This window comes from Gekko japonicus, unplaced genomic scaffold (assembly GCF_001447785.1).
Source record: "Gekko japonicus isolate JY-2015 unplaced genomic scaffold, Gekko_japonicus_V1.1 scaffold465, whole genome shotgun sequence".
NCBI lineage: Eukaryota > Metazoa > Chordata > Lepidosauria > Squamata > Gekkonidae > Gekko > Gekko japonicus.
This window is the reverse complement of record NW_015159724.1, coordinates 638,720-661,030: the sequence shown is the minus strand read 5'-3', so window position 1 is coordinate 661,030 and position 22,311 is coordinate 638,720. Positions and strand designations below refer to the sequence as shown.

At 42.0% G+C, this 22,311-nt stretch overlaps 1 protein-coding gene across 1 annotated transcript in view; it reads right to left on the bottom strand.

Annotated features, from left to right (window-relative positions):
* The window catches only part of SNTG2 (syntrophin gamma 2), a 321,822-nt gene that overhangs the window by 265,810 nt on the left and 33,701 nt on the right, over positions 1 to 22,311 (bottom strand). The window contains exon 2 of the mRNA XM_015422984.1: positions 21,542 to 21,679. Coding sequence (XP_015278470.1) covers positions 21,542 to 21,679 — 138 coding nt within the window. The remainder of the gene's footprint in view (positions 1 to 21,541; positions 21,680 to 22,311) is intronic.

The window sequence follows — 22,311 nt, the reverse complement described above, 5'->3', positions numbered from 1 at the left end:
ATGGAATGTTTGAAATGGATTGATTTGGGCAGTAAGCAGAGAATACCACGTTCTGGTTAAGATGAAAGCCGGAAACTACCTTTAGTAGAAAGACAGTGCCTGGACACAGAACCACTTTGTCCCCATGGATCTGAAGGAAAGGAGAACTTGCCCCTCCTTGCTGATCAAACTGCAACCAGAAAAGTCAGCTTGTTGGTAAGAAGCCTAAGGTCACAGGTGGCTAAAGGCTCAAATAGCTTTCTCAGGACTTGTGGAAGAACTAGATGAAGATTTCATGCAGACCCTAGTAGTGTCACTGGAAGGTGCATCCTTGTAACTCCCTGGAAGAACTGCTTCACCACACAGCAATACTGGAGGAGAGGGCATGAATCCAAACTAGATGGACCTTAAAACTTGGGTGTGCTAGGCCTAGAAAATGTAGATGGAGCAGATGGTCTAGAATGGAAGCTAGTGGGCAGGTCCTATCATTGTGATAACACAAAAAGTGGTGAAACACTTTCAATTATTTTCAAATAACCTTATTTAATTGTTAACTTGCACTTTTGAAAATAAAATACATATATATGGGGGGGAAGGTTGGGAAAGATCCTTAGTGATAGTCACAGACACTTCTGGGAAGGAATCAGAGGCTTTATCAGAATCACTGAGTTACTGGCAAGGTGTCAATTTGGGACTGATGTTGGCTGGGTAGGTTTTTTTTTTAATAATTTTTTTAAATTTATTTATTTATAAAATTTAAAATTTAAAAAACAGTCAGTAGCTATAAGTCAAAACAGCAGCAAAAAATAAAATCAGGAAGGGGGACACATTCACGATATCTGGGGAGTTTCCTCAATACAAGTACTGAACTTGTGGATGAGCAGGAGCGTTCAGCCTTGAAGCAAATGTGACAGCCTCAATTGATGTGGAAATACTCTTAATTGGTTCAGTGGATGCAGCCACTTATCACCCCCTGTTGTCAATATATTGCACCATCAACCAAACAGTAGCCCTTCATATTTTGGTTTTCTTATTTGTTCCCAGTCGAATTTGTCTATGTTCATTTTCTCTAATACAGGGTACCATTTATCCATGGGGCTAAGCTGGTGATACTCAACATGTGTAGTATTTGTCCAGGATGAGATTTTCTCTTGTAGGAAAAAATCCCAGACTTTGTGCAACCATTGTTGCATAGTTGGGATGGAATCTGCTTTCCATTTACTTGCTAACAATACTTTAGCAGCTATTAACAGAACATTGATTAGTTTTTTCTTAATTTCAGGTACACCATCTGCAGGCCAAAGGTGGAGCAAAATCAATGCCGGATCGCATGGTAAGTTATAACCTGTTAGAGCTTGGATGTTTTGTATGATGTTTTTCCAATACTGAGCAACAAATGGACACTCCCACCATACGTGTATGTATGTTGCTTTCTGACCACATCGCTTCCAACACAGTGGTGAAGTAATGGTGTATATATGCGCCAATTTTGCAGGTGTTAGATACCATCTGTGTAGTACTTTCATTGCTGATTCCTGGATATTAAGGGAGTTCGATATCTTTGCATGGGTTTTCCAGATGTCATCCCATTGATCGTCTGTCAAACATCTTTTGATATCTTTGTGCCATAGGTCCTTATAACTAGGCGGTTTTTTTGACTGCACCTCCAGGAGTTGTTTGTAGATCTTAGCAATTAACCCTTTCTTAAGTTTATTTTCTTTCAATAGTCCTTCGTAGTTGGTAAGTGGTTTATAAAGAGTTGACTTGAATTTGTTATTCTGGAGCAGATGTTGCACCTGTATATATTCCATCCATGCCAATTTGCCGCCACATTTCTTTTCCAATTCAGATTTGGGTAATATTTTGCCCTTAACCGCAATGTCAATTGGTCTCGTAAAGTTAGCTGTCTTCCGGTTATGGAAGGAGTTCGGTTCCAGTGCAGGTGGGAACCAGCTTTGTCCAATAAATGTACTTAATGCGGAGGGAGAATTGGTTAAGAGGGTTTTGTTGTCAAACCAGATTTTCAATGTGGTTTTCAGGTACGGGTTGGATATCCTTTTCAACATCGAGCGGGGGGTTGTTGTCCACAAAATCTCTTTGAATTCGTTTTGTGGCATCGAGTTCAATTCTATATAATGCCAGTCCAGTTCTACTGATTGGTGGTATTGACGAATTAGACTGGCTAGTTGTGACGCTGAATAATATAGTTGAAGGTCCGGAATTGCAAGTCCTCCCTTCTGAAGGGGTCTTCTGGTTGTTACGAATTTTACTCTGGGACGTTTGAAGTGCCAGATAAAGTTCGATAGATTTTTCTGCCATTTCGTTAATGAGGATTTAGGAAGAATTATCGGGAGGGCTCTAAAGCAGTATAAATATTTGGGGAATATATAAGATTGTATTATCTGAATGCGGTCGAGCCATGATATCGCCTTTTCGTTCCACTTCCAAAGCAGATCAGACACTTCAGCACTAATTCTTTCATGATTGAATTTGATTAAATCTGCAGGATTTAGCGGCAATTTAATTCCAAGATATGATATATAATTCTTTGATGTTGGCTGGGTAGGTAACAGCTGTGTTGATGATGGTTCTGGTAGGAAACCCTTTCAGTGAAGACTCAACCACAGACCATATTGGCAGAGCATGCATGACCACTGGAACCAGGAGTCATAGTATAGTTTCAGAAAAAGGTGCAGCATAGGTGGCTAGTGAATGGAACATGGAGGCCCCTGATGTCAGTGTCTGAGGGGGAGATGTTTGTGATTCCCAGGAGGAAATATGAAGCAATACCAATAAAATGCAGTAGAGTTACATTCCCAATGAAATCAGTGGTGGTGCATGAAGTTAGGGTAGTTGGGGAGGCATCAGTGGGGCATCACCCAACTATCCCTATAGGGCTACATACCTAGAGTACTGCCTAACTTTTTTATGTACCTATCTGACCCCTACAGTCATATTCCAAGGCCCTGCTCTGGGTGCCCCTGCCTTCTGAGCTTAAGGAGGTGGCAACCTGGGAGAGGGCCTTCTTGGTCATGGCACCAGAACTCTGGAACTCTCTCCCTAGGGAGGCCTGTCTGTCCCCTCCTGTTGCCATCTTCTGCCAGCGGGTGAAGAATCTTTTGTTTTCCTTTATTTTCATACAAACTCCCAAGAAAGTTAATCAACAACAACAACAAAGACACAGATAAACAGTACCTCAGAGCAAATAAAAGAGAGAGAATTGATTGGGCTATCCAGGTAAGGGCACTCTGGGTTTTTAAAGTGTTCCTGTTTTGTTGTTGTTTTTCTTCTTCTCTCTGGAAACACAGAAAGCTAGGTCAATTACCAGCCATAGTTATGCAAATAACTCAGCTTGCAAGGTTAATTGAATTCTTTGGTGCTAGGAATCTCCAGGTGACTCCTGGAGATTTCCTAGAATGCCTTCTAGGAGGGCTCCCATGATGCACCTGTGTGCCCCAAGATGCATCCGGGTGTCCCAGGGTCCACCTGTATGACCTGGGCAGACCAGGTTAAAAGGGGTGGAGAGAGTGATGTAAAATAAGTGGAGTCAGAGGTTTAATAAAGTGCTTGCTCAAAAGGGGAAGGCTGTCTTGGTGCTGGTCCTTGGAAGAGAAGAGACTACTGAGCTTTGGTCCGCAGACCGGCAGCTATCTTTAACCATGCTGTCTGCCAGAAGGCCTGTAGAGAGCCAGAAGGTAATGAAGAGCTTTAGAGAATGTGTAACTTTCTACGACTATGTGCCTATGCTAGGGTTAACATCAGTTAGGGTATGTTTAGAGGAGAGGGAAAGGCTTTGTAAAGAGGATGTGTTTATAACCACCTTTCTTTTGTTCTGTGTGCTGATTTGGGTGTAGTGCTAAAACATACTTGTAACCATTTTCTTTTTAAATAAATATTTTACTCTTTGAGGAGGGCGACAGTTCTTTGTACCACAAAGTCCTCCAATCACTTTTGGACACACTACAGAGGAAACAGGGGCCCTACAGGGGAGGGAAGCAATCAGTGTTCAAGTGACCAACCCTCCAGGGGAGACCCAAAGATATATTTGGTCTTTGTGGTAACCAGACGCTGGGTAGCAGGAGATCCTGAGGCCTGGCCTCAGAACTGAGAAGCTGAGTCAGGAGTCTATCCCTCCTGGTAGGAAGACCCCAAAAGGACAGTTGTGGCAGCGGTACCCTTGTGGATGGAAGTGGAATAGTTCCCTCCAGGAGTTGGAAACCCAATGGAGAGAGTGGGCAAAACAGGGTCTGTAGGAGAAGCAGGCCAGTTCCAGCACTGAAACTATCTGTTTAAAAAGATAGGAAATGGAAAGACATAGAAATTATAGTTCTGCACACAATTCAGTAAGAAAAGGGGAAATTTTCCAAGGACCTAAGAATGAAGGGGTAATAGTATTTTGGGTGGGCAGAGTAAGGTGGAAAAAGTTTGAACCATTATCACTTGGGACAGGGGCTAGTCATCACTGTGTGTTTTTTTAACAAGTAATTTTTCTATTCTAAAAATGAGCCTGCATGACTTAAATGGAAGCCAGCACATTACAAATTTTAAAAGCATGCTTTTAAAAACATTGAGTAGGGCAGCACACTCACATGCCCTATCCATGCTATAGCACTGCCACTGGCTACTATCCAAAGGCAATGTTAAAATAAGGAAAATACCTGCAGTTGTAGCTTTCTCAGTATTTTTTACTATTAAATTTTAGCAGTTAGCCTCATTTACTCTAGGAGTTCCATTAGTGAAGATCTGGGCTAGGCAAAAATGAGTGGCACTTTCCACAAAAGCAACCTTTATTGTGCAAAGATTACTTAGCTAATGTATGTGAAGTGCTCTGGGCACTTAGAAAAACTGCTATGAAATGTGAACTAGAAATATTCAGCCAACTACTTTTTTGTATCTTGCAGAGAGTTATCAGACTACCCAGTGGAAGTACCAGCAGGTTTTAGCAGGAATCACAATGGGGAAGGGGGAAAGAAAAGAGCAGGCCACTGAAATGTATATTTGAAAAGTCATAGTATAAGAACACTTATCCAAATTATTTTTCAAATAGTTAGAAGACCAGAAGAATAAGCCATATGTTTCAAACTACTGGCATTTTTGTAATGTAATTGCAGGAGGGGGAGGGATAGAAGGAAGGAGGGAGGGAAGGAGGGGAAAAGAGAGAGAGAGAGAGAGTCCCTGGGTTAGATCCAAAGGTCCATGAGGATGTGCTGATCCGGAATAGATCTTTCCTGACTTTCCCTTCATGTTGTGGCCTCCCTCCTGTTCTCCTTGAAAAGTGGTTCCTGGGGAATGGGGAGTATCCTTGGGAACAGCAGGACGTGAAGTTCTGCAGTAGGGAATAGGGATCAGCATTTGTGAAAGGGTCTTTCTACTTACTGAAGACAGTAGAAAGTAATAGTAGTAAAAATTAAAATAAATTAAGGTCTATTAAACCGTTAAGGATTAGGAGACTAATGAATGTGTGGCATGTTAAACAATCTAAGATCAGAGGTACTTATGTAGTCATAAATTGCAATTAGTAATTCTAGAAAGGAAAGAAAACGAATGCACTGAAAGAACTCTGTAATTAATCTCCAACAAATATGTGCTTGATAATGGAGTCGCCAGTTAGATTCAAGTAATAAAACTGATAAATATTTAATCTAGATGAACAGTTTCTATAATTCGGTAAAGTATTTAAAACATTAACTATTCATATTATCTGTAGCATTTAAGTATTTTGTAACTCAGTTAACAGTGTGGTTGGCTATTTTGCTTCAAAATATATTAAGATAATGGAAAAAATGAGATATTAAATCTTAACTAATTCTAAATGTCAGCTATTTTAATTAAAACAACAATTAGAACAAAAAAGCATAATATAGATGTCTGATTTGCAAACTGTTTCTGTGCCATTTACTTATCAGAAATATGCCTTAGAACAAATTTGGTATGTTGTATAAATTTCTTTCATTGTAGTACTTATGAGCATTCATCTGGATTCAAGGTACATAAAGGTTCTGTGTATTCTTAGACATGGTTAACTTAACTCTCCTTGAACTCAGCAGGACTTACTTCTAAATCAAGATGCATAGGATTATAGTCTAAGGATCTTCTGCTTCAGCAAATGTTCTGCATGTTCAATCCCTAGATACCATTTATGCAGGGCATAGTGGTTAATTCTCCCCTGCCGTGAGCTCCAAGACTTATTTGATCTGGCTTTAGAATGGTCAGGCAGGGTAGCAATGAACATGTAGGACAAACAGCAGGAGTGGACTGCAAGTGAAAATGGCCCTGTAGGAGACAAGCCAGTGCTTCAGGGCCACTCAAGTTCAGTGGGGCCAACAATGGGCATTAGCTCACCCATTGCATTCTCTTCCCAGCACTGCAGGAGGAGACAACTGGTGAACTGAATGGCTAATAGCTCTGAACCATGTGGCACCTGAAGCGTCAGCAAAGGTGCCAAGCCTTGGCTCTTTTTGCTCCTGACCAGCAGAACCCCTCTAGGGCAGTGGCCCACCAGGAACCTTCCCTAAGTTAAAGGCCAGTCTGCCCCCCGAGGAACAGGATGGCACTCCCCCCCCCAATGCATGCATTCATGGGAATTTGCACACTGGGAACTACCCACACGAATATCCCCACACATATAAGCAATGGATAAGCTAAATGTACACTGCAAAAAGGGAGGTACAAAATTGCAGTTTAGGATCTATGTGACTTGGGGTATCATGGGATAGGTCTAACAGACACAAACCCAGTTCCCCCGCCATACTTCATTTGTACACTGTTTGTCATATATATCTTATACTTTCCTAAAACACTGAGAAGGATCTGAATGTTACCTGTCTGACACCTTATATAGTATCTCTGATCAGAGCCTTGTGGAGGTGAGAATTGTAGCCAGGTTGTATGTTTCTTTGCCAGCACATCCTGTACCTCAAAGAACACCCCCCCCCCCAGTTGTCTAAATACCTCTGCAGTCATAGAAGGAACAAAATTATGCTATTAAAATATAACACTATGCTATTAAGTAAATTATTCCCAAGAAAACCCTTTTTTAATGCTGCGTTATGGGCCAAAACCAATATCTGTGGTTTAAAAGGTTTCCTGAAAACTAATCCCAACAAGAGACCTATCTTTTGCAATAGAAATTATTAGTCATGTGCACAAATGACTACTGGCAATAGAAATTCTAGATTATGAACTGCTATTACCGTAATCACTTTTTACTGTCTCTGCCAAATACTGGAATGCTCTGGTGGCAAAACCTTGCCACTGACACATTTGTTTTACCATACCTTTTTAAAAATAAAATGTGGTTAAAATGATAACTATGAAACTTTACTGCTGGAGAAAGTAGCCATATGAAAACAACAACTGAGGATTTATATTTTATTCCAAATAATATATTTTAATATTTTATCTGTTAGAGACACTGTTGTTTAGTTGGCAGTTTATATGTTTTACAGAAAGTAAATTCACGCAGAATTGGTATTCTTTGCTTTATCATCATCAAAAAGGAAAGTAAGGAGACCAATTAATTCCTTCTTGGGCACAACAAGAGAGGGGTGTTGGCACAGGAATGGGGTGTCGGCAGAGAAATTCCCCTCTATTCATCCATGGGGATAGATCTTGAACACAGCTGGATCCAAGCGGCACCCTAATATTTTTATTATGGTTTATGGTTAAATTCAGTGGGCTTATTTTTAAAGAATACAAAGTAGTTGGTGTAGGAATTCTATTGTCACAACTTGTACCCACTGGAAATGCATGGTTTGTGATAGCTGACATGACAGAGGTATCAAATAACCAGATTGTCATGTGTCAGTGGATTCCAAAGGCCACATTTTTCCGTGTGACGGCATGATTGTCATTGGAGTCTTTTATAACTTGTCAGCTTTCACAGATAAAGCCTTTTCATAACATACAAACAGAATTCTACCATGAGGGGAAAAAATTGTATTACTTGAAGCTTTTATGTCAATCCACCTGCACTGCATGTATTAACCTTTACACATAGTATACTTTTTAAAGCTTATCTTGAATTTTATGAAGCAGAAAGTACAAGGCAACAATGGAAAAAAAGTACAAATGAGAACAGACACATTTATCTTCTAAATAGTATGATTTTTAAATTGTCCTATTTGTATCACCTCCAACTCTGCAAGGAGCAATATAAACACATAACAATTGGATTTAGCTGTATGATTTCTTTTTGTTAAAACTTTTTGTCACATCCACTAAGTTTAGCTTCTACAGAGTCCTGGTCACAATCCACCACAGAGCTCCATGTGGGAAAATTATTTATGTAACATATCTATTCATCAGGTTCTCATTCTATGAACTACCAAGGCAGATAACAATTAGCAAAAGCCTCTGTAAAATACAAGGCAACTATAAATAGTTGAAAATAATAATATATATCATATGTGGACACATCCAGTGCCCTGGACATTACCTTATGAAGGTGCAGAAAATCTCTCTTTTCTCCAATCACATTATTATTTGTATTTTCCACAGAAACCATATATAGATGCTAAACAAGTAATTAAAGAATTCAGTTGTACATGCTGGTATAAGTAGTTGCCAATATCTAAACACAATGTTCCAATTCAGTCAACCCTTATCCTATGTATTCTCCCTTAATAAAAGATAACAGACCGTTGAGTTTCACAACAGCAAGAAATAGGGTTGCCAGCCCCCAGGTCCAGGCAGGGGTTCCCTTGCTTCTGGGGTCTCCAATACACCCCCCCCAGCTATATTTATATATCTATATTAAGATATCTTGCAGGCTACGCTCCAGTCCTTTGAGGTCCATAATGTTTATCACAGTTCTGCCCTTAGTTCCTTACATCTCCCATCTGAGGCATTCTCACCCATTTATCTATGTTGCATATTTCCTCTGAAGAGTTCATGGTGGTATCCATGAGTCTCTCCCTCCACCATTTTCTTCTCCAAAACAACATTATAAGTTGTTGTTGTTGTTGTTCAGTCGCACAGTTGAGTCTGACTCTTTGCGACTCCATAGACCACATCACGCCACGCCTTCCTGTCTTCTGCCGTCCTCCGAAGTTTGCTTATTTTCATGTTTGTTGGATCGATAATACTGTCTAACCATCTTATCCTTTGCTGTCCCCTTCTTCTGTTACCTTCAATCTTTCCCAGCATCAGGGTCTTCTTCAGTGAGTGCTCCCTTCTCATTTGGTGGCCAAAGTATTTGAGCTTCAGCTTCAGTATCTGGCCTTGCAGGGAACAGTTAGGGTTGATTTCTTTTAGGATTGACTGATTTGATCTCCTTACAGTCCAAGGGACTCTCAAGAGACTTCTCCAGCACCATAATTCAAACGAATCTATTATTCCACACTCGGCCTTCCTTATAGTCCAACTCTAGCAGCCATACATTACTATTGGTAATACCATCGCTTTGACCATACAGAATTTTGTTCGCAGGGTGATGTCTCTACTTTTTATTATGCTGTCTAGGTTTGCCATTGCTTTCCTCCCAAGGAGCAGGAGTCTTTTAATTTCATGGCTGCAATCACCGTCTGCAGTGATCTTGGATCCCAGGAACATGAAGTCTGTCACTGCTTCCACGACTTCCCCTTCTATTTGCCAAGGAGTGATGGAGCCGGATGCCATAATCTTCATTTTTTTTATGTTTAGTTTCAAGCCAACTTTTGCACTCTCCTCTTTTACCCTGAGCAAGAGGCTCTTTAGGTCCTCTTCCCTTTCTGCCATTAGAGTGGTATCGTCTGCATATCTGAGGTTGTTGATCTTTTCCCCAGCAATCTTAATTTTGGTTTGTGATTCATCCAGACTGGCATTTCACATGATGTACTCTGCATATATATTAAATAAGCAAGGTGACAATATAGATCCTTGTTGTACTCCTTTTCCTATGCTAAACCAATCAGTTGTTCCATATCCGGCTCTAACTGTCACTTCTTGACCCTTATACAGGTTTCTCAAGAGACATGTGAGGTGGTCTGGTACTCCCATCTCTTTAAGGACTTGCCATAGTTTGTTGTGATCCACACAATCAAAGGCCTTAGCATAGGCAATGAAGCAGAAGTAGATGTTTTTTCTGGTACTCCCTTGCTTTCTCCATAATCCAGCAAATGTTGGCAATTTGATCTCTGGTTCCTCTACCTCTTCGAAATCCAGCTTGTATTTCTGGCAGTTCTCTATCCACGTACTCCTGAAGCCTAGCTTGTAGGATCTTTAGCATGACCTTGCTAGCGTGTGAAATGATTGCAATCGTGCAATAGTTTGAACATTCCTTGGCATTGCCCTTCTTTGGGATTGGAATATAAACTGACCTTTTCCAATCCTGTGACCACTGTTGCGTTTTCCAGATTTGCTGGCATATTGAGTGCAGCACTTTAACAGCATAATCTTTTAAGACTCTGAATAAGTATTTATTTATTTATTTATTTATTTAGATTTCTGAACCGCCCTTCCCCGCTTTTGCGGGGCTCAGGGTGGTTTACAACAGCATAAAATCCAATACAATTTTAAAACCAATTAAAATTACAGAATTCAATATAAAAACATTCAACATGGATATTCCAACACTTAAAAAAAGATGGCATTTCTAGCATTCAGATTTTCATGGGGGGGAGGGTGCTGGGCAGATGTAAGGGAACCGTCGCTGGCCTCAGCCAAAGGCCTGGTGGAACATCTCTGCCTTGCATGCCCTGCGGAACTTTAATAGATCAGACAGGGCACGGATGTCATTTGGCAGAGAGTTCCACCAGGCTGGGGCCAAGGCTGAGAAAGCCCTGGCCCTGGTTGAGGCCAGCCAGATATCTTTGGGGCCGGGAACCACCAGGAGATTCTTGTCTGCTGATCTAAATGTTCCCCAAAGGGTACAACAGAACCACACCTGCACACTTCTGTACAATCTTGGTAGACTAAGAGCAGAGCACAGCTGCAAGGACCAGATTCTAACTGGCGGCCATGAAGCTGAAGTTTAGAGATAGCTTTCTTTCAGCTACTGGGGGGCTGGTAATGAATTGAGATACCCAGCACTTTCTCAGTGTTCTGTCAAAGTGCTGAGTGGCAGAAAGTCTGACAGAGGAAGGGGAAGGGCTCCCTACTCAACCTCTGCAAAGTTCAGTAGGATGTCAGGCATGTCAGGAGGTGGGTGGAGCTGAGAGAGTTCCAAGAGAACTATGACTGGCCAAAGGTCACCCATCAGACTTCCTGTGGAGAAGGAGTGGGGAATCAAACCCAGTTCTCCAATTTATAATCTGCTGCTTTGGGTCCACATTGTGGAGAAAAAAAGGGAGGGTATAAATGTAGCAGAAAATAAATACAGCTGAATATGGGGGAAGATAAAAGTTGATTGGTGGGTGGGAAGGAAAAAAAGGTAAGGATACAGGTGCTGCCAGAAGCAGGGAAGTGGGAAATAGTTTGGGGAGAGGAATTCAGGGGAAAGTGAGGTGCCCTCTTGCAACTCCTTGCAGGTTCCCCACTGTGCAACTGGAGCTGGCCTGATGGCTGGCACTGTATAACTTGGCCAGATTTTGCCCAGGGAGAGGCTGCCAAGGAAAGGAGGAGGGAAAACTGAAGATGCAGGGGGAGATAAAGGTAGGTTGGCTGGTAGGTGGAAAGGAGAGAAGAAAATAAAAAAAAGATGAGAGGCTATGAGAGCTTTTAAGGAAGGGGAAGAAGAAATAGTGTGGGGGTGAGAGAAAATGAGATGCCCCCACAAGTCTTTGTGGGTCCCCCATTTCTAATTAATATAATAGAATTATTCTCAAAGCAGCATAATTATTACTTTCATGCAAATGAAACCTGTACTTCTCCAGTAATACCAGAACAAAATCAAATGGCAGCAGTGAATAATATCAACACAACAACTCCTTTGAATCACAGGATTTTTTCCACATAACCCACCAGTTCCTTGCTAAGAGCAACTATGGACACCCCCATTGCAATATCCATGCCCAATGACATTCAAAATAGTCCATACATTTGTCTACTTTTGAGAAAGTCATTGAGATTCTTCATATCATTCTGGGATTTTCATTTTAGTCACTTGATTTTCTCTTGGACCCTTGGTTTGTTACATTCTTAGACATAGGAATTACTTGTAGCACATTCCTCAACACCTTAAAAAAACTAATCCTGAGCCCATGCACACAAAGGCTTTGTAGCAGAGGTCTATGCCAAAGTCTTTGCATTGCACCCTTTGTTGGGGAAAACCTACCTTTTTGCAGAATTATGTATCAATGTTTGTAACAGGATGAGAATTCTATATCTGTACTTTATAGGTCTTGAAAGATTCTGTAGACAACTACAAATCAGTTCTACTTTTATTAATGATTTATGCTTCCCTGCATGTTTTTCAAGCTAGCAACATTAATTATATGATACTTTCTTTTATGTTTAGGTGATAATTGTGTCCTCTCTCAGCTGGACTATTGACTACACCTCAGGTACATTTTCCCGCTTCTTTGGAAATCTGCCATGTCCCTTTTGTCATCCTGTTCTGTGATAGTCATTATCCTTTCATAAGAGCTACCAAAACTGTACCTAGTTTGAATAATAAATCCAACACTTTCATCATGCTTTCAAGTAGTGGAATTCCTTACATGTTCAGTTTTTGATCTGTACTTTTGAGAAGTGTTTGCAAAGAGGGTTTCATTACAATATTATAGAAGAAAATGTCTCTGCTCAAGATGTAGATCTTGCTGGGCTGAACATAACAGAACAACAGTGCCATTTTATACACTGACTTCAAGAAACCCCATTCCTTCAGTGTAATGCATTGCATTGTCACCTGATTAACAAAGCAGTTGAGACAGAATGGCATGGCTTATCTGGTTAGTAGACCACAGCCTATTTGCTCATAAACTTAAATAGTTGGCTCACCTTTCCATTCTTTCCTCTTACCCCACCCACATTGTCACGTTTCTGCTATGAACATGCTAGAACAAGGTCTCCAGGGCTTTTCTGTAAGTATGAAGACATGTAAAAGAGGCTTGGCTTGGATTCAGAATTGTTCCCAACCGAATGGGGTCCATTTGCCTCTTTGGATAAAGACTGTTCTCTCCCCACCTGTTCATGGCCATACCAACTCTCTTCCTCTTACCTTCCCTCAGGTCATCTTTATCTCTGGGTACAACACATAGAATCAAGGCTTTCAAGCTAGATAAATGCCATGCTGTATAAGAGCAGAGAACTCAGACCAAGCGTGATCCACCTGGAGAAGGAAATGGCAACCCACTCCAGTATTTTTGCCAAGAAAACCCCATGGACAGTATCAAAAGGCTAAAAGATATGGCGCCGGAAGATGAGCCCCTCAGGTCGGAAGGTGTCCAATATGCTACTGAGGAAGAGCAGAGGGCAAGTACAAGTAACCCCAGAAAGAGTGAAGCGGCTGGGCCAAAGCCGAAAGGACCCTCAGTTGTGGATGTGTCTGATGGTGAAAGGAAAGTCCGATGCTGCAAAGAACAATACTACATAGGAACCTGGAATGTAAGATCTATGAATCAAGGTAAGCTTGACGTGGTCAAAAATGAGATGGCAAGACTGAACATCGATATCCTAGGAATCAGTGAACTAAAGTGGACAGGAATGGGCGAATTTAACTCAGAAGACCATTATATCTACTACTGTGGCCAGGAATCTCGTAGAAAAAATGGTGTGGCCTTTATAGTCAACAAGAGAGTGCAAAAGGCAGTACTGGGATACAATCTCAAAAATGACAGAATGATTTCTGTCCGATTCCAAGGCAAACCATTCAACATCACAGTAATTCAAGTGTATGCCCCAACCACTGATGCAGAAGAGGCTGAAGTGGACCGGTTCTATGAAGACCTACAACACCTCCTAGAACTAACACCAAAAAATGATGTCCTCATCATCATAGGGGACTGGAATGCTAAAGTAGGAAGTCAAAAGGTAACTGGAATAACAGACAAGTTTGGCCTTGGAAAGCAAAATGAAGCAGGGCAAAGGTTAACAGAGTTTTGTCAAGAGAACACACTGGTCATAGCGAACACCCTTTTCCAACAACCTAAGAGGCGACTCTACACATGGACATCACCAGATGGGCAACACCGAAATCAGATTGACTATATAATTTGCAGTCAAAGATGGAGAAGCTCTATCCAGTCAGTAAAAACAAGACCTGGAGCTGACTGTGGTTCAGATCATGAGCTACTCATTGCAAAATTCAGACTTAAACTGAAGAAAATTGGGAAAACCACGAGGCCATTCAGGTTTGACCTAGATCGCATCCCTGATGAATATACAGTAGAGGTGAAGAATAGATTCAAGGGTCTGGATTTGATAGATAGAGTGCCTGAAGAACTATGGACAGAGGTTCGTGACATCGTACAGGAGGCAGCAATCACCACCATCCCAAAGAAAAAGAAATGTAAGAAAGCAAAGTGGCTTTCTGATGAGGCTTTACAAATAGCAGAGGAAAGAAGGAAAGCGAAAGGCAAAGGCGAAAAGGAAAGATTTACCCAACTGAACGCAGATTTCCAGAGAACAGCAAGGAGAGATAAGGAGGCCTTCCTGAATGAACAGTGCAAAGTAATAGAAGAAAACAATAGAATGGGAAGGACTAGAGATCTCTTCAAGAAAGTTGGAGAAATCAAGGGAGCGTTCCATGCAAAGCTGGCCATGATAAAGGACAAAAACGGTAGGGACCTAACAGAAGCAGAAGAGATTAGGAAAAGATGGCAAGAATACACAGAAGAACTATACAAGAAAGACCTCGATGTCCTTGACAACCACGACGGTATAATCACTGACCTCGAGCCAGACATCCTGGAATGTGAAGTTAAATGGGCCTTAGAAAGCATTGCTAACAACAAAGCTAGTGGAGGTGATGGTATTCCAGCTGAGCTATTCAAAGTCTTAGAAGATGATGCTGTTAAAGTGCTGCACTCCATTTGCCAGCAAATTTGGAAAACGCAACAGTGGCCACAGGATTGGAAAAGGTCAGTATACATTCCAATCCCAAAGAAGGGCAATGCCAAGGAATGTTCAAACTATCGCACAATTGCACTCATATCACACGCTAGCAAGGTCATGCTCAAGATCCTACAAGCTAGGCTTCAACAGTACGTGGATAGAGAACTACCAGAAGTACAAGCTGGGTTTCGAAGAGGTAGAGGAACTAGAGATCAAATTGCCAACATTCGCTGGATTATGGAGAAAGCAAGAGAGTACCAGAAAAATATCTACTTCTGCTTCATTGACTATGCTAAAGCTTTTGACTGTGTGGATCACAACAAACTATGGCAGGTCCTTAAAGAGATGGGAGTACCAGACCACCTCACATGTCTCTTGAGAAACCTGTATAAGGGCCAAGAAGCGACAGTTAGAACCGGATATGGAACAACTGATTGGTTCAGCATAGGAAAAGGAGTACGACAAGGATGTATATTGTCGCCTTGCTTATTTAATATATATGCAGAGTACATCATGCGAAATGCTGGCCTGGATGAATCACAAGCGGGAATTAAGATTGCTGGGGAAAAGATCAACAACCTCAGATATGCAGATGATACCACTCTAATGGCTGAAAGTGAAAAGGATCTAAAGAGCCTCTTGCTCAGAGTAAAAGAGGAGAGCGCAAAAGTGGGCTTGAAGCTCAACATCAAAAAAACTAAGATCATGGCATCCGGCCCCATCACTCCTTGGCAAATAGAAGGGGAAGTCGTGGAAGTAGTGACAGACTTCACGTTCCTGGGATCCCAGATCACTGCAGACTGTGACTGCAGCCATGAAATTAAAAGACGCCTGCTCCTTGGGAGGAAAGCGATGGCGAACCTAAACAGCATGATAAAAAGTAGAGACATCACCCTGCCAACAAAAGTCCGCATGGTCAAAGCAATGGTATTCCCAGTAGTCATGTATGGCTGTGAGAGTTGGACTATAAGGAAGGCCGAGCGCCGAAGAATAGATTCTTTTGAACTATGGTGCTGGAGAAGACTCTTGAGAGTCCCTTGGACTGCAAGAAGAACAAATCAGTCAATCCTCAAAGAAATCAACCCTGACTGTTCCCTGGAAGGCCAGATAATGAAACTGAAGCTCAAATACTTTGGCCACCAAATGAGAAGGGAGCACTCACTGGAAAAGACCCTGATGCTGGGAAAGATTGAAGGTCAAAGAAGACGGGGACGGCAAAGGATGAGATGGTTAGACAGTGTCAGCGATGCAACGAACATGAAATTGAGCCAACTTCGGAGGACGGCGGAAGACAGGAGAGCCTGGCGGGAGATTGTCCATGGGGTCGCGAAGAGTCGGACTCGACTGTGCGACTGAACAACAATAAGAGGATCCTATTTGGGCTAGTCTTGCTATAGTGCAGTTATAAAAGTTCCTGTCTTTAGTTTAGGGCTGCCAAATCCCCCAGGGGGGCAGGGGTTTGCCTGCTTTAGGCCCCCCCGATCCACCAGCCTGGATCCAGCTGGTGGGGGGAACTCAACCCCCAAAGTGCCTGGACCAGGCCAATTGGGCTACGGGCCCTAGTATCATAGAGTTTCCAGAGGAATGCTAGAAAAAAACCCTGGTGATGTGCCTAGTGTGATGACATCACTTCCAGGTGACATCATCTCAATGCACATACTATGCACACACACCAGATGATCCCAGGAGAAGAGCTTCTCCCCCCCCCCACTGGAAAAAGGTAGGAACCTAGCAACCCTACTTTAGTTGCAATTTTCGTCAGACTTCTATGTAATCATCTTACTTGATGCCAAGGCAGGGCCCCTCATATCCTCTTTAGAACATAGAGAGAACCTACCTCAAAGCATTAGCCAAAGGACTAGCTAGGATGAGCATCCAAGAAGAATGACCCTCTTGTGTGGACTTAGGCAGGCAGATTTCTCTATAGATAGGGACTCATTATGAGAATTCTTCTGAATACCACTGCCTGTTGCAACAGGACATCCTATGCTACCCCCCTCCCCCCGTTGGTTCCTACAATATGCATTCCCTTAGTTAATCATTCAAGAGAATAAGATTTAATGCCCTATCCAATCCCAAGGCAGCCAACAAGAAATCATTTAATGTTTTCCTTCAATGGCAGAACTCAGGGATTTTAGCACCTTATAGGCCACAACACTAGTAGCATTTGGTGTGGTTGGACACAAGTTGTATAGTTCTGCTGTAATGGTTGAAAAGATGCTGAAGTGATAAATTAAAAGGGCAGGAGGCTGACAGGTGAAATATATAGGACTATGAGGGTGAGTGGGAAGCTGAGAGAGATTAATTTCCTGCCTGGGAAGATTACCACCAAATAGTAATGGATTCCTTGGTAAAAGTTATATTGGCATTGCTATTATAAGTGGAAAGATGGAGAAAGAGGAAGAACAGGGCACTATGTGAAAAGAAAAGAGTAAAGCAGAACAAATGAGAAATGTGTGTGTGTGTGTATATATATATATATATATAAATAAAATTTTGTACAATGCAGAAATAAGTTTTATTATATTAGTTCTGAGCCTGCTTTCAAGTAAAAGTTTGGTAAATTCAATGAAGAATTGTAAACTTTAGTAACTTTATATTCAAAATGGCAGGACACATGAACAAGATGTTCAGAAGTTGAAATCTTTATAATTTTCTTGCTTTCCCCCCTGCTCATTCCAGTTTTATCACTGTACAGGCCACTACAGGTTCAGCATCTGTGAATGGCTTTGAATTTATAGAAATAAATTCAACATGAGTTCATTTTCCTCTCTTGCCCTTCCCATGGGCATGTAAGCATATTACTGGAGATAAACTGGAAGTCTGCAGCACATCCAACCTTCAAATATTTATGTTGAAAAGTTGCAATGAATTGAAATTGGAGAAATCATCAACATCTTCCAACTGTCACTTTTTCATTTAAAAATATTTTAAAGCCATTCCCAATATTGCCAGCAATGAATACTGTTGAATTTTAAGAATGTCCCAAATCAGGGTTGCCAACTCTAGCTTGGGAATTTCTGGAGATTTGGGGATGGTCCCTAAGGAAAGCAGAGTTTGGGGAGTGGAAGGAGCTCCGTAGGAATGTAATGCCATAGAATTTACCCTCCAAAGCTGCCATTTTCTCCAGGGGAACGGAGCAATTTACCCTGGAGATTAGTTGTAATTATGGGAGAACTCCAGGCCATACCTGGATGATGGCAACCCTAATGAACATGCAAAGACTTTGCTATAATGGTACTATGGTCTTACATTTAACAATAAGATTTAAAAGTACACTTTTAAGTTCATCTCTCAAAATTAGGTTTAAAAAGTAAAGTGTGGAATGTGGCGAAGGAGTGGCCACAGGAAACTACCTCTATTTGCTTTATTTCTATAATATAGGACTAGTAATGTTATTAGGGAATGGTTTGTCAACATTAAGCACAGATCCAGCCCACCACAGCCACAAAAACTGTATAGAGGATTCTTACCATATTAATAGAGCACTGTTCCATCCTCACCTCAATCCACCCCCATCATGCCATCAACAGGCCATTAGAGTAATGGGAACATCACATTACACATCATACGCAGGCTGAGAAGTGTTTTAGCTTGTATGAAAGATGTACATAAAAGTACCCACAATAACTTCATGGGGAAAACATAGTTAACATAATGTTAACATAACAAACAGCCTGGAATGAGGTGCATAACTAGGGTCCAGGTGGGGATTCCCCCACTTTTGGGGGCTCCAATCTGCCTCCGGCCATCTGGCCAGTAGGGGAAGCCCCACCCCCAAGCCCCACCCCCAAGTGTGACGACCCACCTGGCTACCCTTCTCCCTCCCCTCCTGCCAAATTTAAAGGGCTTGAGCTGATTGGCGGGGACCACATGGCCCGCCAATCAGCTAGAGGGCCCTTTAAATCTAGCAGGAGGGGAGGGAGAGGGGCGGTTGTGGGCTGCATGCTTGGCTCACAAAAAGACCCTTTAAAGGATCTTTTTGCAATTGGGGTGGGGTGGGGGCCGTGGCACATGGGGCTGATTTCCCTCAGCCCCACTCATGAAAGGACCCTTTAAAAGGCCTTTTTGTGAGCTGAGCATGCGGCCTGCAACAGCACCTCTCTCTCCCTCCCACTAGATTTAAAGGGCCCTCCAGCTGATTGGGGGGGGTCACATGGTCCCCACTGATCAGCTGAAGCCCTTTAAATCTAGCAGGAGGAGAGGGAGAGGGGTTGCCAGGCAGGTGGTTGTGCTTGGGGGCAGGGCTTGGGGCATCCCTACCCACTCCTTGGATGCTCCACAAATCCCTCTGCTGGAGTGAGGAAGAAGCCTGGCAACTCTATGCATAACTTAATGAACTTGAATGTCACTAACCAGTAATGTAGTTCAGTACTGAATATAATTGGCAAAAGAGTTTCAACGTCATTGATAAAACATAAATTTTATTCAGAAATATTTAGTTTATTCAGCCTCAGAACACTGAATTTTATTAGCAATTAATGGCATGAATAATGTTGTGTTACTTAATGTTAACAGGCTAGAAACGTACTTGCTGTGTTCATTCTCAGTAAAGTGCAAGGTGTACCATATACTGCTTCATTTGGTTGAAGACACCATCAATACAAAGCCAGTCTTGTCTGTTAAAAATACATTCCAGTTCACTGAGACGCATCACAACATCTTGCTGTCCCCTTTGACATTTGGATAAATTATTCCTATTGTACAGAGTTTGCTCCCAAAAATGACTTTCTGAAACAGGTAAATGAGAGAGAAAATAGTCGCACTAGAAATATGCCCCGCAGTGTTCCCAGATGACATTAAACAAAAGTTTTATAAATATTAGTTCTGTCAAAAGTGCACGGTATAATTCAGTCTTTGCCTTTCAGCTTCAGGAAAGGGTCACAAACTTGCATTATCTCCCTAAGCACTAGCCTTCACATTTAATTTAACAATGTCTAAACAATATAAGCAGGATGTGCCTTCCACAGAGACCTATCCACAAATATCTGCTGTGTGACTGGTACAGCACTGAGTAATCTGATGTGGATATAGCTGGATCCAGATTTAACAACATGAAAAATAAACAAAAGTTAGGTGCTCAGGTGCTGGTCTGGCGGCACAGTGCCTTTTCATGGATCCCACTAGAATACTGAATCATTGCAGCATGTTTACTTCTTAATAAACAACTAGACTGAACACTATTTTCATAAGCAAAAGGGTAGACCCTAACTCAAAGAAGTAGATTTTTTCCTGTCTTCCCTTTTGCCCAGGCTTCCTGTCTCTGCTGAACAACAAGGGACTCCTGAACAAGATGTCATGCAATACTGGGGGAGGCTTGCAGGAAGAGAAGGAATTGGGCAAAATTGCCCCTACATCTTGCACAAGTGGAGCCAACCTTGACGCTAAGCCAACTATTACATTTTTTAAAAAAAGAAATAAAATAGTAAATTTTGGAAGGAAACAGGTTATATGGTCTCTTTCTCTCTGTGTACCTGCCTCATGAACTTTATCAAAAGTTAAATGTATATGAGTTATCTTCAGATTGGCTTGACAACCTCCAGGTTGTAGCTGGAGATCTCCTGCTATTACAACTCATCTCCAGGTGACAGAAATCAGTTCACCTGGTGAAAATGACCACTTTGGATGGTGGACTCTATGGCATTATACTCCTGTGAGGTCCCTGCACTCCCCAAGCCCCACCTTCCTCAGGCTCCACACACACCCAAATCTCCAGCTATTTCCCACCCTGGAGATGGCAACCCTATCTTCAGGCAATATAATAATAATTTTAATTTCTATCCCACCCATTTCTTGAAACTGGGCTCAGTGTGGCACACAACATATCTCAAACAGTACACAATAAAAACATACAATAAATATAAATATACACAATACATTTAGATTACAGCATCATTAGATGGCATCACACATCTCTCCTGCCAGCAGCTCAAGTGGCTAGTGTGGCATCATATTCCACCAGTGGGAAGGTTCTTAACCAGAGGGGTATGGGGGATTAAAAAGGGGGGGGACCCGGGAGGCCACTGATCTTATTAGCTCTTGATGTCCTCAATCATATGCATGGTGGAACATCTCAGTCTTAGAGGCCCTGCAGGACTGAGTCGAGTCCCACAGGGCCTGGATCTCACTAGGACAAGAGTTCTACCAGTCTGGGGCCCTGGCCCTGGTCAAGCACCGCCAGACTGTTTTGGGACCAGGAACTGCCAGCACGTTTCTACCAGTTGAGCGTAAAGCTCTCTGAGGGGCATAAAGGGAGAGGCAGTCCTGCATAGGGTCCCAGACCGTTTAGGGTTTTGAAGGTGAGTACATGGCTAAATTATATAACTGAGGGTTTATTTCTTGACCTCTGTAAAAGAAAAGGCAGCAAGACCATGGAGTTCCCTGGCAGACTGACAAGCTTTAAAAGCATGGGAGTATCAATATGAGACACTCAGGTGAACAGTTGCTCCTGCAGGGAATAAGTTAAGTTTTCTGAAATATTCATTGGGACAACCACTTCCTCAAAAAAGGAAAACACTGGTGATGGGAGACTATCTGAAAAGTGTTCTGTGACATTACTGTGTTATTACCTGTTTAGAACAGTTTACTTTCAGGTAATTTTGCAAGATAAAAAATATGGTTGGGAACAGAAAATTATAGAAGCACTTACATTTGCACTGTGATCACTTCCACTAACACAGATGACATCTTGTTTTTGAATTGTTAGTACCTCTTTTGTAAGCTTCAGTCGGATTTCGTAGGTGTTTTCGGTTATTTCGTCGTACAATAATGCAATACCAGTTTTTGTCTGTGGAAGCAAAGTAATAAAATACAAATGAAAGATGCCAAGAACATGAGAAAAAATGACAAGAGATAAAGATGGCTTTACAACACATGCCATATGTGCTCAGAATAGCAGTTGTTTGTATCTGTTTGGACAAAAGCCATAATAACAAGTAAGGAACAAAAGGAAAAGTAATGAACACCAAAGATATTTTTATGCTTTTAAAAATACATATCCTGCTTTTCTCCCTAACTGGGACCAAAAACCGCTTACTACATTGTTTTCCCATCTTCTCCTATATCCTCACAGCAACCACCTGGTGTGTCATGGGCGTGGATAAGGATGAGCTGACAGAGCCTGCAGAAACCACAGCTGGCCCCTCTGAAGCAGCAGAGGAAGATAGCTGGCAAGTGCCTGTAACAGCAGTCTTCACACCTGGCCCAGATATGAAGGAAGAACTGGAAGCTGAAAGTCCTCCTGACTCACCCCCACGTGTGACTCGTTAGAGGGAGTGACTGTGGCAAAACTTAGCAACCAGGTGACGACAGGCCAGGCTACCAGGGAGACACTCAGCTAGGAGTCTGGGCGAGATCGTGCAGCTGGCTAATTGGTAGCAGCATTTAACTCCACACTCTGGGCAGTACTCATTGTGGAAG